Below are 25580 nucleotides of genomic sequence, written 5' to 3' on the forward strand. Positions count from 1 at the left end.
GCCTGCCCAAACCTAGAGTCAAGATACCTGGAGATACAGAGACACTCCCTCCGGGAAATGAGAACGACCCTGTACTTAAGACGTTGATTGGCAGGACAGGCTTGGAGCGCAACCAACCGCGTAGCGGGCTCTCCCGAGCCCGCCTCCGCCCCGCCCCGTGGGCGGCTGGGATTTGTTTTGGCGTCAAGTGCGCGCTGTGATGACGCCACGACGCTGACGCCTGAGGATGGCGGCGGCGGTGGTGGCCGTGGCTATACCCGCGGCCTGGAGAGGGTCAGCCCAGTCTCTCAGACGCCGAAGAGCCCGCCGCCCGCGCGAGGTGAGGCGGCCCAGCTCAGGGCGACGGCCCCATGGGCGGGAGGGGCTGACGAGCTGCAGCTCCGGTCGCTTTCTGAAGCACTGGGCCCATCCCTGCCCAGCCCGGAGCCCTCGGCCCATGCCCGAGGTCCTCGGCCCATGCAAGCTGCGCCGGGGCCTACGGGACTGCGGAGCAGGCCAGGCTATGGCTGCTTGGGGTCCCCAGTGTCTACGGCTTAACTGGCTTTGAACATGCTGCTGTGCTGAGTATCCCGTCTCAGGGCCAGGTGGACGTGGTCAGCTGATCTGCTTGCTGGCCAACCAGTCGGTGTTGATCAGGGTGAACTAACCTGGTTGTCTTCACTGCCTTCTCGTGTCTGGCACCTACTCCACACCTCCTCCTTTGCGACTGAACGCCAGCGCTGGGGGACAGCTGGTCGCTTCCTTGTTCAGGCTGGGGAAGAGCACACCCAAGTCGAGCCGGGTCGCTTGCTTTGCAAACCAGTTATCCCTCTGCTTTTATAAGGGGAAATCCTGCTCCCCACGTTCACTCCCTCTCCTTGAAGCTGTGAAGTGCTAATTCCCACTTGAAAATCTGAATAAGTCCTTTCATTGCCCAAAACGGGCTTCTTGGTATCTAGAGGATAAAGGCCAAGCCTAAAGCAAGATGTTCAGGTCTCTTCATAATCTGGTAGAGGCATAACCCCGAGGTCAACACCTGGGCCCTTCTGTCTCCTGTTTACCGTTTCGTGTTGGAAGTATGTGAATCTGCCCTTAACTTCATGTTTTAATACACTTTTGCTTTAAATATGCAATTTTCTCACTTTACAGTTCTCTTCTTTTCCCCCACCAGTATGGAGATTTTACATCTGTCCCTTAAAATCCACCTTAGATTTAATTTCCTTGGAAACGCCTCCCTTCACACATAACTGTTGACTCCTCTGTACTTCAGTTTATGTGACTACTTTTGGAGTTTATTGTGTTGTGTCATCTGATGGTTGGCCTGGGGACTGTGTCTTCTGCCTGCATCTCAGTGTCTGGCTCTGCTGGCACAGAAGCTAACTTGGCTGTGATAGGTTGCTGATTTAAGAATGCATACAAATCCAGCTATGCCCCTGAGCACGTATCAGGGGCCACGACCTGTGATGAGCACAGCAAATGTCTATGTCCTGTTTGCACATGCACATTTATGCATGTGATAGATGGTGTAGCCTTGGCAGCCTTGATGGTCTGAAGTCTCCTGGGGTGGTTTTTCACAATACAAACTCAAGAGTTTCATTCTCTGAGATTTTTATTCAGGGTATCTGGAACCTGGTAGGAATCTGTATTTAAAAAAAAACCAAAAACTTCCCTGGAGAGTCCCATGGACTTCCCATGGACTTACCTCCATGTGGTAGTCCAGTGGCTAACTAAGACTTTGCTCACAATACAGGGGGCCCAGGTTTGATCCCTGGTCAGGGAACTAGATTCCCACATGCCACAACTAAGAGTTCGCATGTTTAAGCTGAGAGTTCAAATTCTGTAACTAAAGATCCTGCATGCTGCAACGAAGATTGAAGATCCTGTGTGCCTCAGCTAAGACTCTGTTGGCATAGCCAAAAAATATCTCAAAAAGCAAAAACCTCCTCTGATGACTTTACTGGTCTCTTTGTTTGAAGATCTTTGTCATCACACCAGGAAACGGTTGCATCTTTGTCCAGTGGGAAGGGCTAGCTGTGCCTTGTGGCACACACAACTGTTGCAGTCTCATTGTCTGTATCTTGGGGATGCAGGAAGATTTGGTGGTTAGAAGTATGGGCTTTGGCGTAAGAAAAAATTAGGTTCAGTTCTTGACTTTGATGATATCTTGAGGTTCTTTGAGTCCTAGTTTGCTCATCCCATAATAGGAGTAATCACACCTACTTTATGTGGTTGGAGAGAGGAGTGAGAGTGCATTTAAGATGCTTGCTCAGTCATGTCTGACTCTTTGTGACCCCATGGACTGTATAGCCTGCCAGACTCCTCTGTCCACAGTATTTCCCAGGCAAGAATACTGGAGAGTGGTTTGCCATTCCCTTCTCCAGGGGATCTTCCCAACCCAGGGATTGAACCCCGGTCTCCTGCACTGCAGGCGTATTCTTTACCATCTGAGCCACCAGGGAAGCCCTTATATAAGAGGCTTAGCATGCTTGGAACTCAGAAAATGAAAGCCACTGTTATTACTAATGGCTATTCTTCCCAGAGTTATCCCTTATCAAAAGGGGATCTCATCTTAGTAAGCCTGTTTGCTCTGCAGATGGAGACTTGTGTAGGAAGCTACCTTATGTTATACATTTCGTTGAGATAATTTCTAGTCATCCAGGAAAGCTTTGGCAAAACTGTGCCTCTACTGAGGGCAGTTGCAGTTGGCTGTTCCCCTAGAAGACATTTGGATTGCTGACTCATAGGAGGGCGGGCTTGCTAACTCAGTATGTTGTCCAGGTCTAATTGCAGTTCCTATTAAGTTGTATAAATGAGCTAAAGAAAGTGCAGCTTTCAGGAAACCTGTTTGCTTCTTACACTGAGCTAGAGCTACGCCTCACTGGGAATGGAATACTCTGAAGATACTAGTGCCTGTGAAATTTGAACTAATACATACTAGGATTCCCTGTCACTCACAAGTTCATAGTTAAACGAGTGAGACTTCGGTTTAGGTTTTTATTTTACTTAATAAGTGTGAGCACTTTATGTGGGCAGCTTTGATCTTCAGTGCTTCCTAAGAGTGTGGTACGAATTGGCTGTAGTTGTGCCTAGGTATTGACCCTTAAGCTTTTAGACAGCTGAGAATAGCTCCATTGACCCGAAGCACACAGAGAAGTATTTGAGAAATACAGCACTGAAAGAAAGGAAACAATTCTGCTTGTTGAGAGCTGGAGAAAGATTTATTTATTTGAACTTTCTTTTCTTCCAAGAATCTTACTCAGTGAGTATTAAGCCAGTTTGTGTTGGCTTGATCATCACTGAGCTAATTCTTGGTACAGCCCTCTGTTGCCTTGGCATCCCATGTGATGCTTAAGTAGAAAAATGTGCTGTTTTCATTTGCTGGAGGAAAATGGTCACAAAGGGCCCCCTTCTAGTTTGCTGGCCTGGAAGTGGCCTAGCAGGGTATCATAAGAGTAATAAATCAGGGGACTCTTGATGTGGAACCATCTGTGTTGTAAGTTCCTTGAGAGCAGAGGTTATAACTGCCTTCTTTTTGTCCGTCACAGCCCCTGGCAGAGTTCCTGGCCCTGAGCAGGAGCTCAGGAAATAATTGTGGGTTGAACTTTGGCATTTTGGAAGGAGACCCCCAGGTACATTGCCAGAGGCTGTATTTCTGATGATAGGATGGGCAGTTGGTGAGATGTCTCAGATGCAGTTGTGGGTCAGGATAAATGAAGACAGGACAAACTTTAAAATTTTCATCTTAGCCCTAAAGCAGAAGTCTCTGCTCACTAATTATTACCATGTAGAGCAGTGGTGCATAGCTGGAGTTTGACAAGCAATGGGATCCTGAGTTACTGTATTCCAGAAAGAAGTTGTAACTATTCTTATTATGAAACAGTGTTAAAAGTTAAAGCATTATGGACATGAATAATGAACCATGTCTTTAGATGCAAACATTAGTCATTTTTAAAAAGTAATTTGTTGTGTATTTGGTGTATATCCCTCCAGTTTTTTTCTTTTGCGTCGCCAGTCTATACATTTGTACAGTATGTTGTCTTTTCATTTTTTGTTTCCCTTATGGTTTCCTTTGCTGGGCTAAAGCTTTTACGTTTGATTAGGTCCAGTTTGCTTATTTTTGCTTTTATTTCTGTTGCCTTGGGAAACTGATCTAAGAAAACATCGATACAGTTTATATCAGAAAATGTTTTGCCTATGTTCTCTTCTAGGAATTTTATGGTGTTTTGTCTCATAGTTAAGTCTTTGAGCCATTCTGAGTTTATTTTTGTGTATGATGTGAGGGTCAGGGGTTTTTTATCTAATGTAATAGACTCTTGCCTGTTATCCTCGCTTGCCTTGTGATGGTTAGAAGTGCTGTGTTCAGTTCAGTTCAGTCGCTCAGTCGTGTCTGACTCTTTGAAACCCCAAGGACTGCAGCATGCCAGGCCTCCCCATCCATCACCAACTTCCAGAGCTTGCTCAGATTCATGTCCAGTGAGTCAATGATGCCATCCAACCATCTCATCCTCTGTCGTCACCTTCTCCACCGGCCTTCAGTCTTTCCCAGCAACAGGGTCTTTTCTAATGAGTCAGTTCTTCACATCGGGGGGCAAAGTATTGGAGTTTCAGCTTCAGCATCAGTTCTTCCAATGAATATTCAGGACTGATTTCCTTCAGAATGGACTGGTTTGATCTCTTTGCAATCCAGGGGACTCTCAAGAGTCTTCTCCAAAGCCATGGTTCAAAAGCATCAATTCTTTGGCACTCAGCTTTCTTTATAGTCCAGCTCTCACATCCATACATGACTACTGGAAAAACCATACCTTTGACTAGATGGACCTTTGTTGGTAAAGTAATGTCTCTGCTTTTTAATATGCTGTCTAGGTTGGTCATAGCTTTTCTTCCAAGGAACAAGTGTCTTTTAATTTCATGGCTGCAGTTACCATCTGCAATGATTTTAGAGCTCAAGAAAATAAAGTCTGTCATGGTCTCCATTGTTTCCCCATCTATTTGCCAGGAAGTGATGGGACTGGATACCCTGATCTTAGTTTTTTGAATGTTGAGTAAGTGCTGTGTTCAGTTCAGTTCAGTCACTCAGTCGTGTCCGGCTCTTTTCGACCCCATGAATTGCAGCATGCTAGGCCTCCCTGTCCATCACCAACTCCCGGAGTTCACTCAAACTCACATCCATCGAGTTGGTGATGCCATCCATCCATCCCATCGTCTGTCGTCCCCTTCTCCTCCTGCCCCCAATCCCTCCCAGCATCAGAGTCTTTTCCAATGAGTCAACTCTTTGCATGAGGTGGCCAAAGTACTGGAGTTTCAGCTTTAGCATCAGTCCTTCCAAAGAACACCCAGGACCAATTTCCTTTAGAATGGACTGGTTGGATCTTCTTGAAGTCCAAGGGACTCTCAAGAGTCTTCTCCAGCACCACAGTTCAAAAGCATCAATTCTTTGGCGCTCAGCTTTCTTCACAGTCCAACTCTCACATCCATACATGACCACTGGAAAAACCATAACCTAGACTAGATGGACCTTTGTTGGCAAAGTAATGTCTCTGCTTTTGAATATGCTATCTAGGTTTGTCATAACTTTCCTTCCAAGGAGTAAGAGTCTTTTAATTTCATGGCTGCAATCACCATCTGCAGTGATTTTGGAGCCCCCAAAAATAAAGTCTGACGCTGTTCCACTGTTTCCCTATCTATTTGCCATGAAGTGATGGGATCAGATGCCATGATCTTTGTTTTCTGAAGGTTGAGCTTTAAGCAGTTCCTTATTTTGGGATTCCTGAGAGATAACTGCCTACTTCATTTTGATACCCTTTCAAAACACGAGAGCAGAACATAGAGATCTTTGCAGGCAAGAGGTTGTGAAGCTTTGTCATGGAGAACAATCTTACGTGTTACTGAAGAGGACAGGGTGCCTAGGGGCCCCGGCCTGGGAGACATCCACAGACTCCTGTGGCCAGGACAACTTTCAGGATCTATCCTTGTCCCCTGCTGCGAGGTCCCTGAGCTCCCCACAGATGGGTCTGGCAGCTTATGAACAAACTGCTTTGGAGTTCAGATAACAATCCATAAGACCCAAACAGACCCAAGAGCATCGGCTTCCTCTGTTGTTGAGGACATTTATACAGATGCCCAGAAATGGTGGCTCTGGTCTAACCGCCAGTCTGGCCTCTTCCTGCCACTTGAAAATTTCTGAGGTTCTGGAATTGTTGCCCTGCAGCCAAAAGAAATCTGAGAACCAGACCACCTTTCGCTCAGTGTTAACAAACACTGAATGGCTGCCCTGACTTCACCACTTTGTTGGGAGCCAGAGAGTTCTAGAAATCTGAGAAGTGTCCTCTTCCCTCAAGAGGCTGACAAATCTGGTGATCTTGACTTGTTACATCTAGATCTAAACATAATCTAGAGCATAGCAGTGAGCAGCATGACCCAGGTCGTACCTGGAATGGAGGTTTCAGAAGACACGCCCCTCAGAAAAGATCCATGGTAAAGGTTCTTTGATTCACCAGCTGAGTGGTATGAGGAGGGATCACAGCCTTGACTTGGTGAGTCTGAGCTTGGCTGGGCCCCAGGCACTTCTGGAGTCTTTCTGGTTTGGCAAAAGGAGCTCTGGATGGAGAACCAGATTTTGGTTTGGTGTTGGCCGTCACCCTCTGAGTGGCTTCGGTAAATTTCTGCCTTTCTGGCCTGTCACATCTGTAAGTGAGGACAGTAGTGCTGAGTGCACACGCCTGCCGCTCACACTTACCTTCTGTGAGGAGTACTTTGACTCCAGAGCTTCCCTTATGGCTCAGCTGGTAAAGAATTCCCCTGCAATGCAGACCTGGGTTCGGTCCCTGGGTTTGGAAGATCCCCTGGAGAAGGGAAAGGCTACCCACTCCAGTATTCTGGGGTCACAAAGAGTCAGACACAACTGAGCGACTTTCACTTTTCACTTTGAGAGTTGAAAGTGTGGAAACCGACTCTACAGACATTGGTGTCTTGAGATGGAATAGTGACTTGTGAGAGCTGGTATAGTGTGCCCTTCCTGGGAGGACACTTCCTGAGACTTTCTTCATTCACCGCCACCCTGGTCACTCTGCTGGGAACACATACATGAGAGCTAAGGACAGGAAAACTCTGCCCTGCTTCCCAGCAGGAATTTTGCCAGCCTCTTCTCTTGTGTTTGCCTTTTCACCTAACCGCTGTGGAAAGAGAATTTAGCAGGTGTGATTGGAGTGTGGAGCAGCTGTGATGATCTGGAGATCATCAGCAATTCCCCTTCTCAGAATTGGCACCCTCTTTCCTCCACTCTCAGTCTGTAGTTGGGAAGGTTGAGTACCAGCATCAGCCTATCTTTGAAATGTTTCCAACTGGAACAAATGTGAGAAAAATGATGTCTCAGAAAGGAAGAAGGAAGGTCAGAGAGGGATAATCCTTGACTGTGTTGCTGCTGACTTGAGATCCCTGTTTACCCTAATTTAAAGTGAAAAGTCAGGCCTTTTCTTTTGTAAACCTTAGTTTTTCTCATCAGGACCAGACTAGGTATGCACATTTAAACCATAAGAGCCAGTGGAAATATCTGGAGACAGTTATTTATTTTGTGGCTGTAGGATTCTGCCTCCCCACTGGGAAGAAGTGACATTTGAGGAGCTGTGCTGGGGTCAGCCGTGCAGTTTGTCTTCTTTCTGAAGGGTGGTAGGTGTTGCTTACCATGTGGTCTTAGGGATCTGGGCCTGTGTTTTGCCTCAGGAATCCTGGCCCAAGAGCTATTTTTTTTTTTCCTGAGCTGTAGCCCTTTACTGCATTCAGTCTTGTATTTTCTCTGAAGAAAGAGATGAGTCTGCAAAATTCCAAAGTCCACAGTTTTTGTTTTGTTTTGTTTGCCACAGCTTACAATTTCCCCCACCAGGGGTTGAACCTGAGCCCCCTGCAGTGGGAGTGCAGAATCCCAACCATTGAACCACCAAGGAAGCCCCATAGTCCTAATCTTTGGCTTCTGTGAAAAAGAACTTGGTTTATAAATGCCTTTGTTTAAATGTGATTTCCTAAGCTCCTATATGGGATCTCCTGGGCATTGGAATGAGAAAAGCCTTGTGATGGTTGAGGACTCTTCATCTGTGAGGAAAGATAATAAGTCTCATTCTGAGAGTCTTATTGACATACTGATTAAGACCTGAGCACTTAATCTCTGGTCTTTTTCGCTGATGGGCTGATTGGTAATCAAGGTCTTGAGTATGTTTCCGAGATAAGCTTGTTCCTGGGGAGACTTGGCTGTATCGATCAGTTAGCACCATCTTGGACTCAGATCCCCCCAGGGTCTCTGTGTGGGTGCTCTGTGGCCCTCATGGTGCCCCAGCAAAGCCTCCCTGGGTCTCTCTCTGCCGCCTTTCCTGTGATCTTTTGTGGGCTTTGAACGGGGCTGCAGGTGGGGGTTGGTGTTGCCCCTGGGCAGTCAGAGTCTCTGACCCTGACCAACTCTTTTCAACCATTAGATTCTACATCCAGTCACCCCACTTCAAAACATCCGGAAGTGAACCCTTCCCACTGCTTCCCAAACCTGTCCTTCCTGCTGCACTTCTCACCTTCTGCCCAGGATCCTGAGCGACAGACTGGAGTGGCGTCCTCGCCTCCCTTTGACCCCTGTGTCCAGCCTCCAATCCCTGTCAGTTCTCCTGCTGACCGCTCTCCGTTCCACCCCACCGTCTGGGCTGCCACCCTCTTCACTGGCCCTTTCAGTCCATCTTGACCCTTCCCCAGTTCAGCTTTATATTTCTTTGGAAACAGAAACACCTCTCCTTGTAAACCCTTTGGTAGCTTCCTGTCACCTCCCAGGAAGGTGCTGGCTCCTCACTGTGACTTGAGCTGCTCTCCACAACCTAGTTCCCGCTGGCCTTCTAACACTTCAGTCCCCAGTCCTGTCTTCGCATCTCCACACTGTCCCTGCCCAGGCACAGGGCGCCGCTCTGGACCTTTGGGCTTTGAGTGTGTTATTCTCTCTGCCGGCAACAACATGCCCACCTTTCCTCACCTGACTCAGTCTCACTTCAAATCCAGCGCGGGGGTCACCTCCTCCACGAAGCTTCCCCTAAACCCAGTGTCATTCTACATGTGTCCCCTGTTGTTTCTCAAGCCTAGAACTTACGAAAGTTTTGTTGAAATTCCCAGTTTTGATGTTTTGCTCTTCATTTAGATTGTGAGTTTATTGACCAGGCTTTGCCAGGTATTTCCCAAGTATTAACATACTTTGGGGTATGTTAAAATATAACCTGCATTGGAAGTCTTATTCACTCTTGTATCCCTAGTAGATGTTCAGTAAATGCTTGATCTGAGTTGATCATTTTATTCCCAGTTCTGTATGTCCTCATGAACAGGACATTCTCAGCTTTTTTCTTTCACCCATGAGGCCCTCATGTAAACTTTGAGAAGGGAAACTTGGATAGAAGCACCCTCTGGAAAGTGGTACTTTAGCACTTCAGCTTCTCCCAGGGCCCCACTAGCCACATGGTGTTAATAGTTGGAACATCTTTGTCTAGGAAACAAACGGGGAAGGCTCCTGGATCCTCTTCCCACAGAAGCAGAGTGCACCGATCCACAGCTTCAGTCTCATCTGGATGAAGTTGTTAGTGTCCTTTCTGAGCTCAAGGTCTCCTCTGCCTCTTAAATGAAGCCCAGGCTAGTTTGGTGGCCCCCTGATGGCAGCGTGCTAAGGCTTGTGGTCCCTATTTCACTGGGATTGATTTTTATCCAGTGCTGGGACTTGTGTGGCATTTTAGCCACACAAGGAACAAGGTGTTAACTACTTGGGTGAAGATGGTGCATTAGCAAAGTAGTGGGTGCAATCCAGGGAAGAGTGAAGGTAGGGCAGAGACCCAGGGCAGGGGGTGGTGGTTTGTTGTAGTAGGGTGGGGATCAATCCCTACAGGGGGCTTGGGGGGCCAGGAAAGTATCCATGAGGGAGGAAGCCTTGGGGAAAAGCAGCTTTCCTCACCCTAGTGGGTGATAAGTATTGGTGAACAGGCCTCCAACATGCCACACCCTTGTTTCAGAAAAGATGAGTCAGAGTAATAAGAGGAATGATTTTAACCTTTAAAAAACACAGGACTTCAACTGTGATAGGGACCCAGGGAGAGTAGGGGGGAGGGTGGAGGCAGTGACAGCTGAGCCTGGTGCGTGTTCCTGCTCCTCTTTGAAGTTGAAGAGCAGCTTGAAAAGCAGACCCAGGGAGAGGTCCATCAAGACCGTGGAACTCACACCCAGTCTTTCATCAAGGTCCTTCATGGCATCTGGTCTCTGAGCACTCAGGGGCCAAAGCCATCCTCCTTTCCAGGGAACCATATTAGGGTCATGTCATCAGGCTAGGTTTATCCACAGACGGAGGGGGAGGGAGTCAGGAGGATGGCTGGGGCCCTTTCAAAAATGTCCCTGCTTTGCTGAGTTGTCCTTTCTTCCATCTATGTAGGTGTAGATGGGGCACTGCCTGCAGAGCAGGTCCTGCCAGCCTCGCTAGAGAGGATGCCCCCGTGTCCGTGATGGGCTGTGGGACAAGCAAGGTCCTTCCTGAGCCGCCCAAGGATGTCCAGCTGGATCTGGTCAAGAAGGTGGAGCCCTTCAGTGGCACTAAGAGTGATGTGTACAAGCACTTCATCACAGAGGTGGACAGTGTTGGCCCTCTCAAAGGTGGGTTCCCAGCAGCCAGTCAGGGTGCAAACCCCGGCCCTGGTGCCCCCCGCACCGGCCACACAGAGCCTCCCTCGGAACCACCACGCAGGGCCAGGGTAGCTAAGTACAGGGCCAAGTTCGACCCTCGTGTGACGGCCAAATACGACATCAAAGCTCTGATCGGCCGAGGCAGCTTCAGCCGAGTGGTACGAGTGGAGCATCGGGCCACCCGGCAGCCCTATGCCATTAAGATGATCGAGACCAAGTACCGGGAGGGGCGGGAGGTGTGTGAGTCAGAGCTGCGTGTGCTGCGCCGGGTGCGCCACGCCAACATCATCCAGCTGGTGGAAGTGTTTGAGACTCAGGAGCGCGTGTATATGGTGATGGAGCTGGCCACTGGCGGAGAGCTCTTCGACCGCATCATTGCCAAGGGCTCTTTCACTGAGCGCGACGCCACTCGGGTGCTACAGATGGTATTGGATGGCGTCCGATACCTGCATGCACTGGGCATCACACACCGAGACCTCAAGCCGGAGAATCTGCTCTACTACCACCCTGGCACCGACTCCAAGATCATCATCACTGACTTCGGCCTGGCCAGTGCCCGCAAGAAGGGTGATGACTGCCTGATGAAGACCACCTGTGGCACGCCTGAGTACATTGCCCCCGAGGTCTTGGTCCGCAAGCCCTACACCAACTCTGTCGACATGTGGGCACTGGGCGTCATCGCCTACATCCTGCTCAGTGGCACCATGCCCTTCGAGGATGACAACCGCACCCGGCTGTACCGGCAGATCCTCCGGGGCAAGTACAGTTACTCGGGGGAGGTGAGTCTTCCCCATCTTAGGGATGTTGGGGAGGGCCCTGGGTGGGTGGGGGTTCCTATCAGGCAGCCCTTGATCAGGGTGGACATGCTCTTGGGACCATGTTTGCGGGGCCAGGCAGATGACATAGAAATAATGAAGTGAGCCTAGTAGGGTATCTTAGTTTGGATTCCCCCCAAATTGAGCCCTGAGACAAGGACTTGGGAGCAGATAGTTTAATTGGGATGTGATTTCAGTAAGCACAAGTGAAGGCTGGGGAGTGTGAGGCAGAAAGGGAGAAACACCGTGATGGGTACAAGGAGGAGTGGACAGCTGCTGTGGCCCAGGGAACTCAGCTCCACTGGGCGCCCTGCGAATAATCATGCAGAATGTGCTCAGAATCATCCCACTGAGGGGTAGGAAAGAGGGTGGGTTTTCATCTGCTGACCGTTGTATGAGTCGAGCATTTCTTCACTGAGGCTTTAAATCCCTGGCACTTCCACGCTGTTCTGCATGTCAGCTAGTGGTGGAGAAAGTCCTCAGGCGAAGGAGGCAGAGAGATTCAGGCGCTGGCAGTGAGAAGCTGTCAGCTGAGAGCGCTGCCGCTGCAGGCGAGCCCAGCGGTGGGCCGAGAGATCACGGAGCAGGGCGTCCCCCACACCTGCTCCAGTGGCCTCGGGCGAGCCCATGACCGTGCCTTCTCTAATGGAATAGCTGCTTCTCATCTCAGCCCGGTTTTGCCACAGAACAGGGAGGACTCCACGCACCCAGACATTTCAATTTTTAAAAGAGAAGCCAGAAAATCTGATCTTAAAATGTTGAAGTATAATTTAAGCAGGACCTCGTACTTAAGCCAGCAGATGCTTACCTCCCGGCCTAAGTCGGCCGGGCGGCCTTCAGTCTTGTGTCTTTGGATCCACTGATAATCCTAATGCCTGACAAGATCTGTTAGGTTTCAGCACTGCTGGAAGCCGAAGGGAGTGCCGAAAGAGTAAGAACTAGTCGGTCCTCAGGCAGGGTGCCGACCGGGTAGGAGACAAGGCTCACCCCAGGAAACGTCGAGCATGGCAAGCTGGATAGAATTGTGCACTTGGGGAGGCTATGAAGAGAAGTATGTGGGGTGGCTTTATGTGGGAGATGAGGTAGGCTTTGCTGATGACAGGATTCTGCCAAGGCAGGGAGGGACCCTGTAGAGTGCTCCCCACGGTGTTCCTCCCAGGCCTGCACTGCTGTTCTTGCCTCCCAGACAGCCCAGAGAGAGCAGAAGGAGCTCTGGGACTAGCCCCTTTCTGCAGCCCAGCTTTCCTCCCTAGCCTCAACCGGTTGACCCAGAGCAGCATTTCCTACAGGAGTCGCCCTGAAGCTTCTTGAAGGCAAAGTGCCCTCAGCACTTGAGATCCTATGCCATCATCTTCCCTGACAGCTTCAGGCCATGGTCGTGGTCAGTCAGGGACTTCCCTGCTGTGGGCCTGGGGGCTGGCCTTCCCTGGAGGGGGGGTCCCCAGGTCATACTTCAGGGTGATGTGAGGAAGGGAGGGAAACTGTCTTCTTCAGCTCTGTGCTGACCACAGATGAAGGAGAAATGGTGACATTTTCTAGCTCTTACCTAAAGTTTTTTTCATGTTTTCTTTCTTGTTGCAAATGGATTCAATAGAACAAACACCCACTGGCTGGGAAGCCCCAGCTGTGATGGGGTGGTCACAGCAGACACCACCCTGGCCACCCTCTGGGCCGGGTTTCATCACAGGTCAGAAGACCCGAAATCCACCCCACAGCGGCATTGTTGTGCCAGGACCCTGCCTGGCTTGCCCTTGGAGCTCCGTGTGGTGTAGCAAAGCTACGGAGGGAAGGAGGTTTCCCAGGAGTTGCCAGCAAAGGAGAGACTTACCAAAAGTCTGTAGGTTTACCCAAGAGTTCCTGATTCTGGCAATTGTTGATCAGGCAGTTTATCTTATGGGAGCTTTCAGAGTCTTGCTAACTGGCTATTGATTACCTGAGGATGAGAGAATGACAAATGAATGGGGTGGGGATTGTGGGCACAGTCTGGGTCTCCAAGTCTCTGCTTTCTGCTCCACTGCAGTCATGTGGCTTGAGTTGGGCTCCCAGTGAGAGGGGGACACTACCCAGTCATTGGCCCCCACTACTCTTCATCTGAAGCTGAAAACAGCTCCCAGTTCCAGGGGCAAATCCCTGGGCAGCCCTGGTGGCCCCTCTCTGTTCCCAGGAGCTTGGCTGCCCCAGGGGCAGGTTCCACCACCATGTGCAGAGAGCTCTGGGCTGGGAGGAGTTTGTCCGGGATGTTAGCTAGGAAAGCAGGCCTTATCATTAGATCAGGCTCTAAGCTGGAGACCAGGCATCTTTCTGTCCTTGTCCCCATGGACAAGAATGTCCATGCCTACCCATCAGCACTGGGGAAGACACAAAGAGACAGAAAGGCCTGTTCCCCATCCCCAGGAAACTTGAGATTTCCCAGGAGAAAAGACGAGGAATAGGAAGTGAGCACAGGATGGACCCTTGTTGGCAGGCATGTTCCAGCACAGGCCTGCGGTCTGGAACATGGGCCATGGGGCTCCCGTCAGGTGGTGGAACTGGTCCCCCTTCTTAGCACTGGGCTCTGCCTCCATCCTCACTAGCCACCTATCTTCTACTATGTGAAGTAGTCACACTGTGTGATGGTCATTCACCCTTATGAAGGCATTCTGAATAAGAAGGTGTTTCTGAGTCAGAAAGGACAGTCTTACAGCGGGGTTTGCATCTAGCTGCTTGTGCAAGTAAAGCCCTGCCCACTTTGAGCCCAGCAAGTTTGGGAGGTGTGCGTTTCTCTTCTGACAGTAAGTCCCGTGGCACTTGGTGCCTTTCTCAGCGGCACCCTGCCCCCTTATAGTGGTTTCTCTTGTGTACCAGGCCCTCTCTGGTGTGCTCCTTTCTGTCCCTGAGCCCTCTGTCAGACTCAGTGGTTTCTGTGGACCTGAATAGAGGACATCCTTCAGCAGGTGGGCTTTGAGAAGGTGGAAGCTCAGAGAAGGGGATGTTGCTGAGTGTCCTCCAGAATAAACAGGAGATGATTGGGAGCAATAGAGCAGAGGTTGATGAGGCCGGGCTGGGCCTGTGTGTGTTGCTTGGAGCTCTGTAGTGCCAGGGATTCTTTGGAGATTCCAAGCATTAGGTGGGAGGGTGGCGTCTAGGTTCTCGATAGCAAGGAAATGCATTAGGAAGTGCTACGGGAGACTCGCAGAGGAAGACCCACTGGGGGCTGGTGGAATAATCCCCGTTTGGAATGAGGGATCCTGGTGTCCTGGGGATGTTTGGGGCAGATCGGGGGTTCCGGAGAGTAGGCCCCACATGGTACACGTGAGCCGTAGTTAGGGAAGAGGAGTTGTGGGGCAGAACCCTCCCGCAGAGCTGCAGGAGGAGCATCATCTTATGAGGCAGATCTAGAAGGGACCTCCAACTGCCTTCATACCCGGAGAGTGTGTCCAGCCCTGCTTTGACAGCCCTGTCTGGGGCCCAGCGGTGGAAGGAGGCACACAAGTGGAGCCTCCTTCATACCTGCCCCACGATGCTGACACTGGATGCTCCAGCCCCCAGCCGTAGTCCCATACTCCCCTCCATCCAGGTCCGAGACGTTTGCTCCTTTCACTCCTCACACGAGGCTTTCGCTCAGGACTTTCCCTCTGTTCCCAGTGTCAACCTAAGAAGTTTGACCAGCTCTCAGCTATTCAGTTCAAAGATTGCTTCCATTAAAAATAGTGCCAACCCACGCCATCGTGTAGCTTACTGAGTACCAGGCACAGGGCTGAGGATGCTACACCCAGCATGTCTAATCTCGACAATAATCTTGCCAGTGGGTATAATCCCCTTGTTTTACAGATTAGTAAACTGAGGCTAGTGAGGAAGTAGCTTGTCCAGGGCCTCACAGAGGGTGGCAGGACTAGGATTTGAATCTCGGCCGGCCCTCTTAGCTTCAGAGTTCTTGACCTTCCCAGACCCATAGTCTGCTTTCCCCAGCATGCGTGCGTCAGCATGTTGCTGGAGTCTTCGTTTCCGCCCGGTCCTAGGCCATCATCTGTGGACGTCTCTGCCCTCCCCGGCCTGTAGGTTTCTGAGGACAGCATGTGTATCAGCACATATGTTCACAGTGATTTTTCCAGCTTCTCTCGAGGGCTGCACCAGTGGTTGTCAGTGATGCCCTGGGCAAGGACCCAAACGTGACTGTCAGGCAGACGAGGTCGCACCTGCTACCTGGAGTGTTCTCTTCTGGGGCTGGACCCCAGGAAGAAGTGGGGCACCTCTTGGAGATGCAGTTAGGGGGTTGTTGGCCAAACCTGCCTAGAAGCAAATGCAGGAATCTTGGGAGAACAGAGAGTTCTGGGAAGGAGAAGGCTGTGGCAGGTGATTTTGAGAGGAGAAATATGAATTTTTGTCCAGTGTCTGGAGGTACTGGAGTGGAGAGGGCCAAGCTGGGGTCATGCTGGAAGTGATAGGGAGACAGGTTGGCCAGATACGAGGAAGGCCTGTGTGAGTCTGAGAGCAGGTTGGAGACACAGTCACCTTGAAGGAGCTTCCTCTCACAGGAGCCCCAGGAGATCTGGCGCAGCTGCTGCTAAAGGAGTGACACAGAAGGTGAATCACCATCTGTAGACCATACTAGAGGGCTGTTATGGTCCCACCAACTTGGAGATGCTATGATTCACTTGACATGAAATGTGACATTGTGGGCCTAATGTCATTGCTTTTGTCAAGAGTTCTATTCCTAGAGGCAGGATGGATGAAGAGGTTCTTGTGGGACTGATGACAGAGTGAGGCCATCAGCAGCTTTGCTGTCTGCCACATTTAGCAGCTTTTAATTGTCACCCTCCTCTGCTTGGGCAGTCTGTGAGCTGTGGGCGGGCCCAGGTGACGGCACCAGGAACAGGTGGGCTTGGGCAGAGCTCCTCCCAGAGCCTTGCTTAGGAGAGTGAGTGCTGCCAGGCAGGGGCCTGAACCCCGGTGGGAGAGGAAGCCCACCTGCCACTCCCCGGGGCATTGTGTTGGTGAGGGGGTGGCTCTCCAGGGGGGCGTCTCTGGGCTGCAGGCTGACTATCCATCCATTTGGGCCAAGGGACACCTGCTCAGGGCCAGCGAGTTGCACCCTGTGGTTGTTCTGAGAGCCCTGCAGTAGCGTGACTGCCCGGAGCCAGAGTGGACGTTTACGAGACCATCCCAGCTCACTGCCGCATCTCGTAGCAACTAAGACATGTGCCATTCTCCCCTGGGATGTCGAAGATAAAATGAGGTGTGGAGTGTGTGGTGTGTCCTGCTCTCCAGGCAAAGGGGGCCAGAGCCTTGGGGCTGCTCGTGCAGCCTGCTTCACATGCTCCAACAGGGAGCTGGCAGGGGAGCAGGGTAGGGCCTTGCCTGGGAGCTGGGGGAGGGTGGCCAGGGGCCATGGGAGAGCTGGAGATTTGACGTTACAGGCAGCAGAGCAGAATGCAAGGAGGCAGGTGGTGGATTTCCAGGCTTGTGTTTGGATTCTACTAGACGCCTTTAATTGCCTCGTGTCCCCACTGTCCATGTGGGTAGGGGCTCATGTGCGCCGCTGGCCCGCCGCTGGCTCCGTGGAGCCCCGCCGTCTTCTCTGCTACTGTTGCCTTGGTTACACACTCACCTCCTGTGCTGGCAGAAGCAAATGCCCATCTCCCCACATTGTTGCACTAAGCCAGTTTAGCCAAAATACTTTACTCTGCCCACCTACGGCACCTTGTTACCCCAAGGTCCTTTCATCACTGCTGTTTCCCACCCCCTGCCAAGGTCTCTTCAACAAAGGGGTTTATCGTGGGTTGTGTTTGGAGCAGCTTCTGGTGCCGCATCCATCCCCTCCCTCTCCTGCTCTTCACATTGTCTGTCTCCGCCTGCAGAGCTCTGCTGTTTCACAGGCCCTGTTGTTTCTAGGCCCTTGAGTTTCTCTGGGAGCTGATGGGGCGGTTGCTCCCACATTCTGACCTCTTTAAATCTGCTGCGACCTCCCACACTCATCCCCCAGCCACCCCCACTGAGGTGGTTAATGATGACCTGATCCAACCACCCTGCGTGGCCGCACCTCTCCAAGCTCTTCTTCTTCAGAGGTTCCTGTCTCCCAGTGTGAGGGTGATGCCCAGACCTGAACTTCGCTCCAGGGGGGCCCTGAGTCACCTCATCTCTTCACTCTTCCTGCCTGCGCACGCAGACCAAGTGCCTGCCCTCTGCCAAATCATTTGCACCCAGGGTGGCAGAGACACAGGCCTCTGGGGATAGAGGCCACGGTATGGATGACATGCTGACAGCCACCAGGATTCAAACTGCCTCAGAAATTGTTAGAATGGTAGGAAGTTTTACAAAAAGCAAATGCCAGCGTGGGCCTTGGAAATCACTTCACTTCAGCAGAACTCATGAGTGGAGATAGAGGAGACCATTATGCAGCTGGCTCTGAAATCCAGAACCTTTTAGGGGCTGTTCTAGGACACTGGTAAAAGCAGACATCACTTGGTCACTGACACAGGTTGTCAACATCCTCGATTCCAAGGCCAGCACTCAGCACCCTTCCTCACTCTTGACTTGCGCCCTGTCACCCCCCTGTCCCTGTCCTCACACTGCGGACTCTGGGCAGGGACACGTGGGGGCGCAGGATTTCATCTCGTTACTCATCTCAAGTTTAGAACACAGCTTTGGTAACCTTTAAGTTGTCACGCCTTTTCTTATTTTATTTTTATCTTCGAGATTCTCTGCCTTTTTAAAAAACTCTGTTATCTTCCTTCTTTTTCTCCTGTCAGACTCCTTCCCTCAACATCTTTCTCTGCTGCTCAGGTCCCCCTACCCACATCCCACCCCAGCATGGTGGGTTCTCTCTGGTCTGGAAGTCCAGACACCAGGATGTGAGTGTCTTGCTCAGAGGAGGAGGTGCGGGCTCTATCGCCACACAGTGTCTAATCCTGCCGATTTTTTCAAAACATTTTTCCTCATGGTCCACATCAGACAGAGTGTGCTGTTCTTGTCATATTAACAGTTCTGCTCTCCTGAGAAAGCCTGAAGCTTCACTTCCCAGAATTCCCTTTGTGCCCTTTTGCCTGCTCTCATTCAGGCTCGCGTCACTCCAGGAAGGCGACCTCTGAGGCCGGCAGTGCTGGAGCTGAAAACACGTCTTGAGACAAAGCTGAGGGAAGAACTGAGTCATGGCAGCAAAGCCCAGGCTTCTCTCCTCCCTTTTTCCCCCAGCAGCTCTTTGCTGGGCCTCCCTCCTCTGCCAGGGAACCTTCCCCAGAGTCGTCATGGGCTGGAAAAGAACCCGTGGAGGTCAGAACATCAACACAGCTTAAGTGTCAGAGGCTCTGCTTCTCTTCCTCACATGCAGCCAAGTGGGAAAAAAAGCTGGGGAGCCATCTTCTTAGAACCCAGGCTTCAAAAACACTTAGCATTCATTCAGTTCCTCCATTTTAAAAGTGAGGCTGTCATTTCTCCATGGTGAGCAGACAAGGTGGACCTAGAATGCAGGTCATGGGCATTCCAGCCTATCACTTAAGTCTGTCACCCAGATGTCATCCCAAAGAGACCCTGGACCTCTTTCTCCCCTTGCTTGAGAGCGGTCAGACCCACTTACTGGAGGGAATCTTGGGTGAGCTCCGTGAGCTGGGCCTGGTGCTGGAAGAAAGCATCTTCCTCCTCCCTCTGCAGCCAAGAGAGCTGGTTCGTCCTTGTTCTCATGCTTTAGCCCTTGGACTTAGCTACTTGGTTGTAGTTCAGGTAACATCCTTGCTGGGCCCTTGTGATGGTAGAGCTGGAGCGAGTGAATGAGGCTGGGGTGGGAGGAAGTGCAGCCTCTGAGCCGGAGTGGAAGCCCTTTCCAGTCTGGTGCCCCCTCCAAAGGGAAAGTCAGATTCTGCTGCTGTGCATCACCAGGAGGGAACGGTTCTGCAGAAGCAGGGCCATGAAGATGAGTGAAGTTGCTAAGGGAGTGCTCATGCATGAGGTCCTTTCTCCACCCTGTTGGTTTCTGTGCTGTTACAGTATCGGGAATTGCAGGGACTCTGGCAGTTAGAGTGTAAGGAGAAGGGTGGCTGGCTGGCTGGTCAGAAACAGGGTGGAGGTGATGCCCTTCTTCCTACAGCCTCTCCTCGTCGTCCTCTCGGGGCCAGGCCCCTCGCCTGCATAGCTCATGAGAGTGGACAGAAGCATGGGGGCTGTCACCCGGAGGACTGCAGCTGTCCTCTAGTCCCACAGTAGAGGGAGACTGGAGTGACTGGGGCCAAGGCAGGCTGACACTGTGATGTTCCTTTCCATGCCTCTGCCAGCCCAGAAACGGGTGGAAGCCTCTGGGAGACTGGCCAGTGGTACCTGGGGCCTATCCCTTCTGCCACCCACCTGAGGCCCGTATGTGTCCTTGATCTGGCCCCAAGTACACTGAGGCAAGAGTTCCATCCTTTATCTGCAGCCGGCAGTTAGAGCTGTGGAAACTGGAGGGCATGACAGGTTGCCCTTTTTCTGTTTCTTGTTTTGACTGCATCATGCGGCCATACAGGATCTTAGTTCCCTGACTAGGGATCAGACCCGCGCCCCTTTCTGCTGGACTGCCAAGGAAGTCCCATCTCATGTTCCTTTTCTTTTTCCTCACTTGGCTGCATGTGAGGAACAGAATGCTACCTGGCCGGTCAGTCAGATGCTGCCAGACATGCTCATGTGGCTTCAGAGGCCCGAGCATGTTCGGGAGGCAAGTGGGTTGGTCTGGAGGTGTTGATCACTTTCTTAAGAGGTGCTGAATTTGACTTGGCTAGAAGCGTGGCCAGGTGTGGATGTGGAAAGCCTTGCTTTTCCTTTGTGAGCCCTGTTGGAGGCTTCAGCGGGACTCCAAGGGGTCACTCTTCTGGAGGTCAGCATAAGCCCCTGCCCCACTGTCAGGGGGCTGACTTGGGAACCACCTTTCTGTATTGGGCCTGTTTGGCTTCCCACTGCAAAGTTCCTCAGTGTGTGAGGGTTAGGCTGGGTGCCACTGCACAATCTGGCTCTCAGGACAGGAAAGCTCAAGTCACATTGCCTTAAGGGACCCATCTGGCTCAGCTACTCACAGCTCTTCAAAGATTGGGGGCGGGGGCACTGCCAGCGAGGGTGTGCTGGCCCTCAGATTAATGAGCTCATCGGCATTCCTCACAGTGCCCTCCGAACACAGTAATTGGAGAGGCGAGCGCCTCCTGGGGAGAGGGGAGGGCGATCAATTGGGCTCTCTTTGGTGCTAACGGCAACAAGCAGTAGGAGGTGATGCCTGGTGTGAGCTGTGTCACTTTGGAGATGAAGATGCTTAAGACCCCAGTACGGTTCTGGGGAGAGGCACCTCTGAGACTGCCCTGGACTGGTCCGGAGCTGCAGGAGGCCTTGGTTTGCCGGGGTGTGGATCTGAAGTGGGGGTGCCTCCCATCCATCCATGTTCAGGCTCCTGACTTGTTTGTTCTGTCATTTGAGGAGGAGCTGCCTTTCTTCTGGCTTGACTGGACCGAGGGCCAGGGGCAGAGTCCATGCCCCATCCCTGTTTGGCCAGCCTGCGCTGCAGCCCTGTCTTGGAGCTGTCCCACCAGCAGGCCAGGCTGAGTGGCAGCGTGCTCCCCAGTGATTTTTCCTTTTCTTGGAGACCATAAAAGGGCAGCACAAACCCAGGTATTCCCATGACCCAGCCGTTCCAGCTCCGGGTTTGCTTTCCATCTGTGCCGCATTATGCCTTCATTTTTCTCCCTCTCAAATGAGTGACGGGGGTGCAGATGGTCTGGGGTTTAGTTTGGCTGGCCCCTCACAGTGGTTGCTTGTGTTCAGGTGGCAGCAGCAAGCCCCGGGCTTTCTGGCACTGTGAGCCTGGAGCTGCGTGGCAGCTGTCCAGTCCATCCAGTCCAGTCCCCCTGCATGTCGGCCTCAGTATCGGAGCCCCGAGCTACACAGGCCCACCTGTGGGGAAACTGGACCAGGCTGCCGGTGTGGGAGAGCTGTGGCCTCCTGGAGGCCAGTAGCTCCCCAGGAATCACTAGAAGCTGGCCCATTGGTGAGGAGGACCCTGGTAGGTAGCTGTTTAGAAACCTGGGCTTTCAGTCACTTTCTTCCAGTTTGGCTCAGTAGAAGTTGATATGAGATTTGCTTTCCAAAGGGCAAGTAATGATAACAACTCCACATTGTCCCATCCTATCTTCAGGACTCCAGATGGGTCTTTTCTCTGTCACCTACCCCTCCCCACCCACTGCCCCCCTGCCCCCCATCAGTACATCAGCATCAGTGGGGAAGGGCTTGGGGAAGAGTTGGAGCTCAAAGAAGCCAGAAGCAGGGTGGTGATGGTGTGTAAGAGCGTCTGCTGGGTAGACATGCAGCCGCCCCAAGTGTGGGCTCTCAGACTTTCCTGAGTCCCTTGGTGTGTGTGCTCAGGGGTTCCTTAAGGTGAAGGGCATCATGGGGTAGACCAGGCAGACCACCCTCTCACCTGGCAGAAAGGAGGGTGATGGTCTCCCTGACCTCCCAACCAAGCCGTCTGGAACAGGCTCAGCAAAAGTCCGAGCCACCTACCCTTTGGAGAGTGTCAGACCCCGTGCCAGAGTGTTCCCAAGAGAGGCAGGGGCTCAGAGCAGTGCTGCATGCACCCTCCTTCAGCAGAGTAACCTGAGGGCCTGGGCCTCTGAGCCCCATGTCCTAGAAGCAGCTGCAGGAGAGAGTACCCATCAGGTGCCATGCGTGGGTTGTTTACTCACTGAGTCTCTATTTGCTGAGTGCCTCCTTTATACCCAGCAATAGGCACTGATGACTAGCTGAGCATGGTCTAATGAGCACAGTAAACCTGAAATTGTTGGAATAATTGTTTAGCACTGGGGGCTAAGAGGGAGTATGAGCAAATGTCTTGTAACCAGAGAAATGGGGATTCAGCCAGGTGAAGGGTTGTGCAGGCTGAGATCTGGAGACAGACGACTGCTTGGTGTGTGGCTGTGATGAGGCAGCTGTGGGTGCATGTAGCGGAGCAGGCTTTGTGCTGAGGAAAGAATACACTAAGATGAAGCTGGTACAGGACACTGCCAGGAGTGCTGTGTGACTTAGGGAAGTCATGCAGACATGAGAAGTACCCCTGAGAAGGGTCCCGGTCCCTGCTGGGCTCCCGCGATCCCCCTGCCCTCCCATCAGGTGAAGAAATCTAGTTGCCTTGAATTTTTTCCTCTTCTCTCCATGGCTGAGAGGCTGAGGCTGATGCAGAGAATGCAGTGGTCATTTTGGCCACTCTTTCAGTTGGAGAGAGGACAGGCCCTCTCTGTAAGGACTAGGAAGTGGCCTGGAATGGGGTGTCCAGGGATGGGGTGTCCAGGGATGGGAGCTTAAGTGCAGCTTAAGATGTGGTGGAAGATTTGGTCATTCTCATTAGATCCCCCTGAGTTGTAGTGTCCTAGGGTAGGATGGGTGGTCTTGACTGGGGCTGCCTCCTTGAACTAGGCTTTGAGTCCACGGCACCTTAGAAGTTTGTTCCTTGGGGAGGGGTGGGTCCTTCTCCTGTCACACTCCATGTCACCTGGAGAGTAGCCTCTGCTCAGCACTGGGTGGGAAGGGGAGTCTCAGAATAATCTACATGGGAGAAGCGGGGCGGTGCCTCTCTGTGGGGCGAGCGCAGCGCTGCTGGACAGGTCTTGAATGCTGTGTGGGTGACATCTTCGTCCTGGGGAGGGCAGTGATTAGTGTGCTCGCTCTAATGCTTGTCCTTGGCCTCTAGCCCTGGCCCAGTGTGTCCAATCTGGCCAAGGACTTCATTGACCGCCTGTTGACGGTGGACCCTGGCGCCCGTATGACTGCACTGCAGGCCCTGAGGCATCCGTGGGTGGTGAGCATGGCAGCCTCTTCGTCTATGAAGAATCTGCACCGCTCCATCTCCCAGAACCTCCTCAAACGCGCCTCCTCACGCTGCCAGAGCACTAAATCTGCCCAGTCCACACGGTCCAGCCGCTCAACACGCTCCAACAAGTCCCGCCGAGTGCGGGAGCGAGAGCTGCGGGAGCTCAACTTGCGCTACCAGCAGCAGTACAATGGCTGAGCTGCCAGTGGGATGCAGACGTGGCGGGCCCCAGCCAGGCCACACACTGCTGGGGCCAGCGACCTCTCTAGAGATAGACCTGCATGGTCCAGGGTAGGTAAATGGCCCCAGCCCCTTCTCTGTGCCTGCAGTGTCCCCATCTTCACCCTGGGCCTGAACCTGGTGCGACAGAGCGGAGGGAGTCCTAGGCCCTATAAGCCCCAAACCTGATTTGGCGCAGATGCTCCTCTTGGTGGACAAGTGCTCTGGTGTATATTGGGGAAAGGGCGGCACTTGGCCTTCAGTCTCACCTCTTTCTTGGCTCTCCCCGAGACCAAAGGGGCATGTACTGCCAGCTAGAGGGTGTCCTGTGGTCTCAGGACTCTTTGGGACAGTTACTTCTGGAACTCCCTTTCCTCTACCAAGCCTTCCTCCCTAACCTCCTGCCCGCATGTTTCATGGCATCCTGACCCTCATGATTATCCTCTAGTGAGAGGCCCAGGTAGGCCCATAACTTGTGCCTTGGCTGGACTTTCAGCCCCTGGCTAAGTCTAAACAGTCTTCCACCTCCCAGCCCAAATCTGTCTTCCTTCCCGGTGTCCCCAGGGACCCCACCTGGCCCCAGAACTTGCCAGGATCTCTCGTGGGAAGGCCATGGAGTGGCCCTTGGCCCTCTGGACTGTGTGGCTGCGTTGGTAGTGGGCTTGCTCCAGGCTCCAGCCTCTGGCTGTGAGGGTTCCTGCCACCAGCCCACCATCCTCAGTGCCTTCTTTGCAGAGCCTCCTATCACCTCACTCTCTCCCTTGGATGCCCGTTCTTTCTATTCCCCAGGTGCCTCCTTCCCAACTGTGGGGGGTTAAAAGGAGCCCCACTGCTGCTACCTGGGGGATGGGGCACCTGGGTCAAAGCAAAGGACAGGGGCTTCTGAGGGAGAGCCCCATCCGGATTCCAGCACCAGCCCTGGTTCCAACCTTGGTGCTGCCGGTTGTTGCCTCTCTTCAGGCACTCTCTTCCCTCCTCTGCAGCTGCACGAAGGCGCCATCTAGTGTCGGGCACACGTGTGGACAGCCTAGGAATGCCCACTGTGCTCTCCTTTTATCCTCCAAGAGGAAGTGGGAAGGAAGGAGGGTCCTGGGGCTGCTCAACTGTCTCCCCTTCTGCTGAGCTTCTGTTGCAGCTCCCCCTGGAACTTAGCCATACTGTGTGACCTGCCTCTGAACCCTGAGTGTGGGGGCACTGCCCTCCTCACGGTGGCCTTGCTTGGTCCACCCTGTCCCTGCTTCTTTTCACAGCATTACCCTTCCATTCTGGGCCCCACTGAATCTCCGTCTGGAGGGAGCCCCGTGAGAGGTGGGTGAAATTGGATGACTGCTTTCCGACCATCCCCCGTCAGTCTTGTGCCTCCCCTCCACCACAGACGGGGGCTGGAGCCCAAGCCCTCTCCCTCCACAGCTGCTCTTTGCAGGTGGGGAGGAGCCAGGGCCCAGCTTTAGCTTTAGCTGGATTGTGGGTCCCCTGCCAGCAGGGAGGGTTTGGCTCTCAGTTCCTCATAGTGGGTTCCCTTGGGCCAGGCCCGCAACTTTTTGCATGTGCCACCTTCAGTGGGAACCACACCCAAAGAGACCACTCTGGGCCACGTCGCCTGTGCCTTGTACACCCGATCCTCTGTCTCCAGTGCTCCTTGCACACGGCAGCGGCAAGCCCAAGTCCCCTGTCCTCAGAATTCCCCCCCACGTCCCCAGGTGCCTCTGGGGATTTATTTCCTCTTGGCCAGGATGCACCTGGTCCTGAGAGGAGGACCGAGGAAGTTTGGAGACTTGGGCCTTGTGATGCCATGGACTGTGGATGGAGAATGTGCAGTTATTTATTTTGTGTACTCAGTCTGTAAAGGTATCCTCTGTACTCAATAAACAGGCTGCCTTCCCCAGGGAAAGCTGCCGCTTCATTCTGACAGCCCAGCCTCCTTGCTGCAGACCAAGGGGTTGCCCAGGAGGTGGGGGTGGGGAGCTCAGCCCAGACGCAGCTAGTCTAGCAGGTTCTTGACTCCTCAGCCTGTGTTGGGTCAGAGGACAGAGTTCACTTGGGGAGGGGGACCCCCAAAAGCCTCTCCTTTCTCCTGAACCAGGAAGACAGAATAGAGAGCA

General features: G+C 52.5%; 1 protein-coding gene across 3 annotated transcripts; it reads left to right on the forward strand.

The window, feature by feature from the left end:
* The first annotated feature begins 109 nt into the window (after positions 1-109).
* Positions 110-25540, forward strand: PSKH1 (protein serine kinase H1). Of its 3 annotated transcripts, none has more exons than XM_055554174.1 (4): positions 110-319; positions 9483-9592; positions 10409-11435; positions 23140-25540. In XM_055554174.1, exons 1-4 carry the CDS (start codon positions 227-229, stop codon positions 23455-23457), a joined length of 1548 nt encoding a protein of 515 aa, XP_055410149.1. In that variant the 5' UTR covers positions 110-226; the 3' UTR covers positions 23458-25540. The 3 variants fall into 3 exon arrangements, with proteins under 3 accessions (XP_055410149.1, XP_055410150.1, XP_055410151.1); XM_055554175.1 differs by having other exon boundaries at positions 9483-9568; XM_055554176.1 differs by lacking the exon at positions 9483-9592 and having other exon boundaries at positions 185-319.
* Positions 25541-25580: the final 40 nt, after the last annotated feature.

Source organism: Bubalus kerabau, chromosome 17, assembly GCF_029407905.1.
Source record: "Bubalus kerabau isolate K-KA32 ecotype Philippines breed swamp buffalo chromosome 17, PCC_UOA_SB_1v2, whole genome shotgun sequence".
Classification (NCBI taxonomy): Eukaryota; Metazoa; Chordata; class Mammalia; order Artiodactyla; family Bovidae; genus Bubalus; species Bubalus kerabau.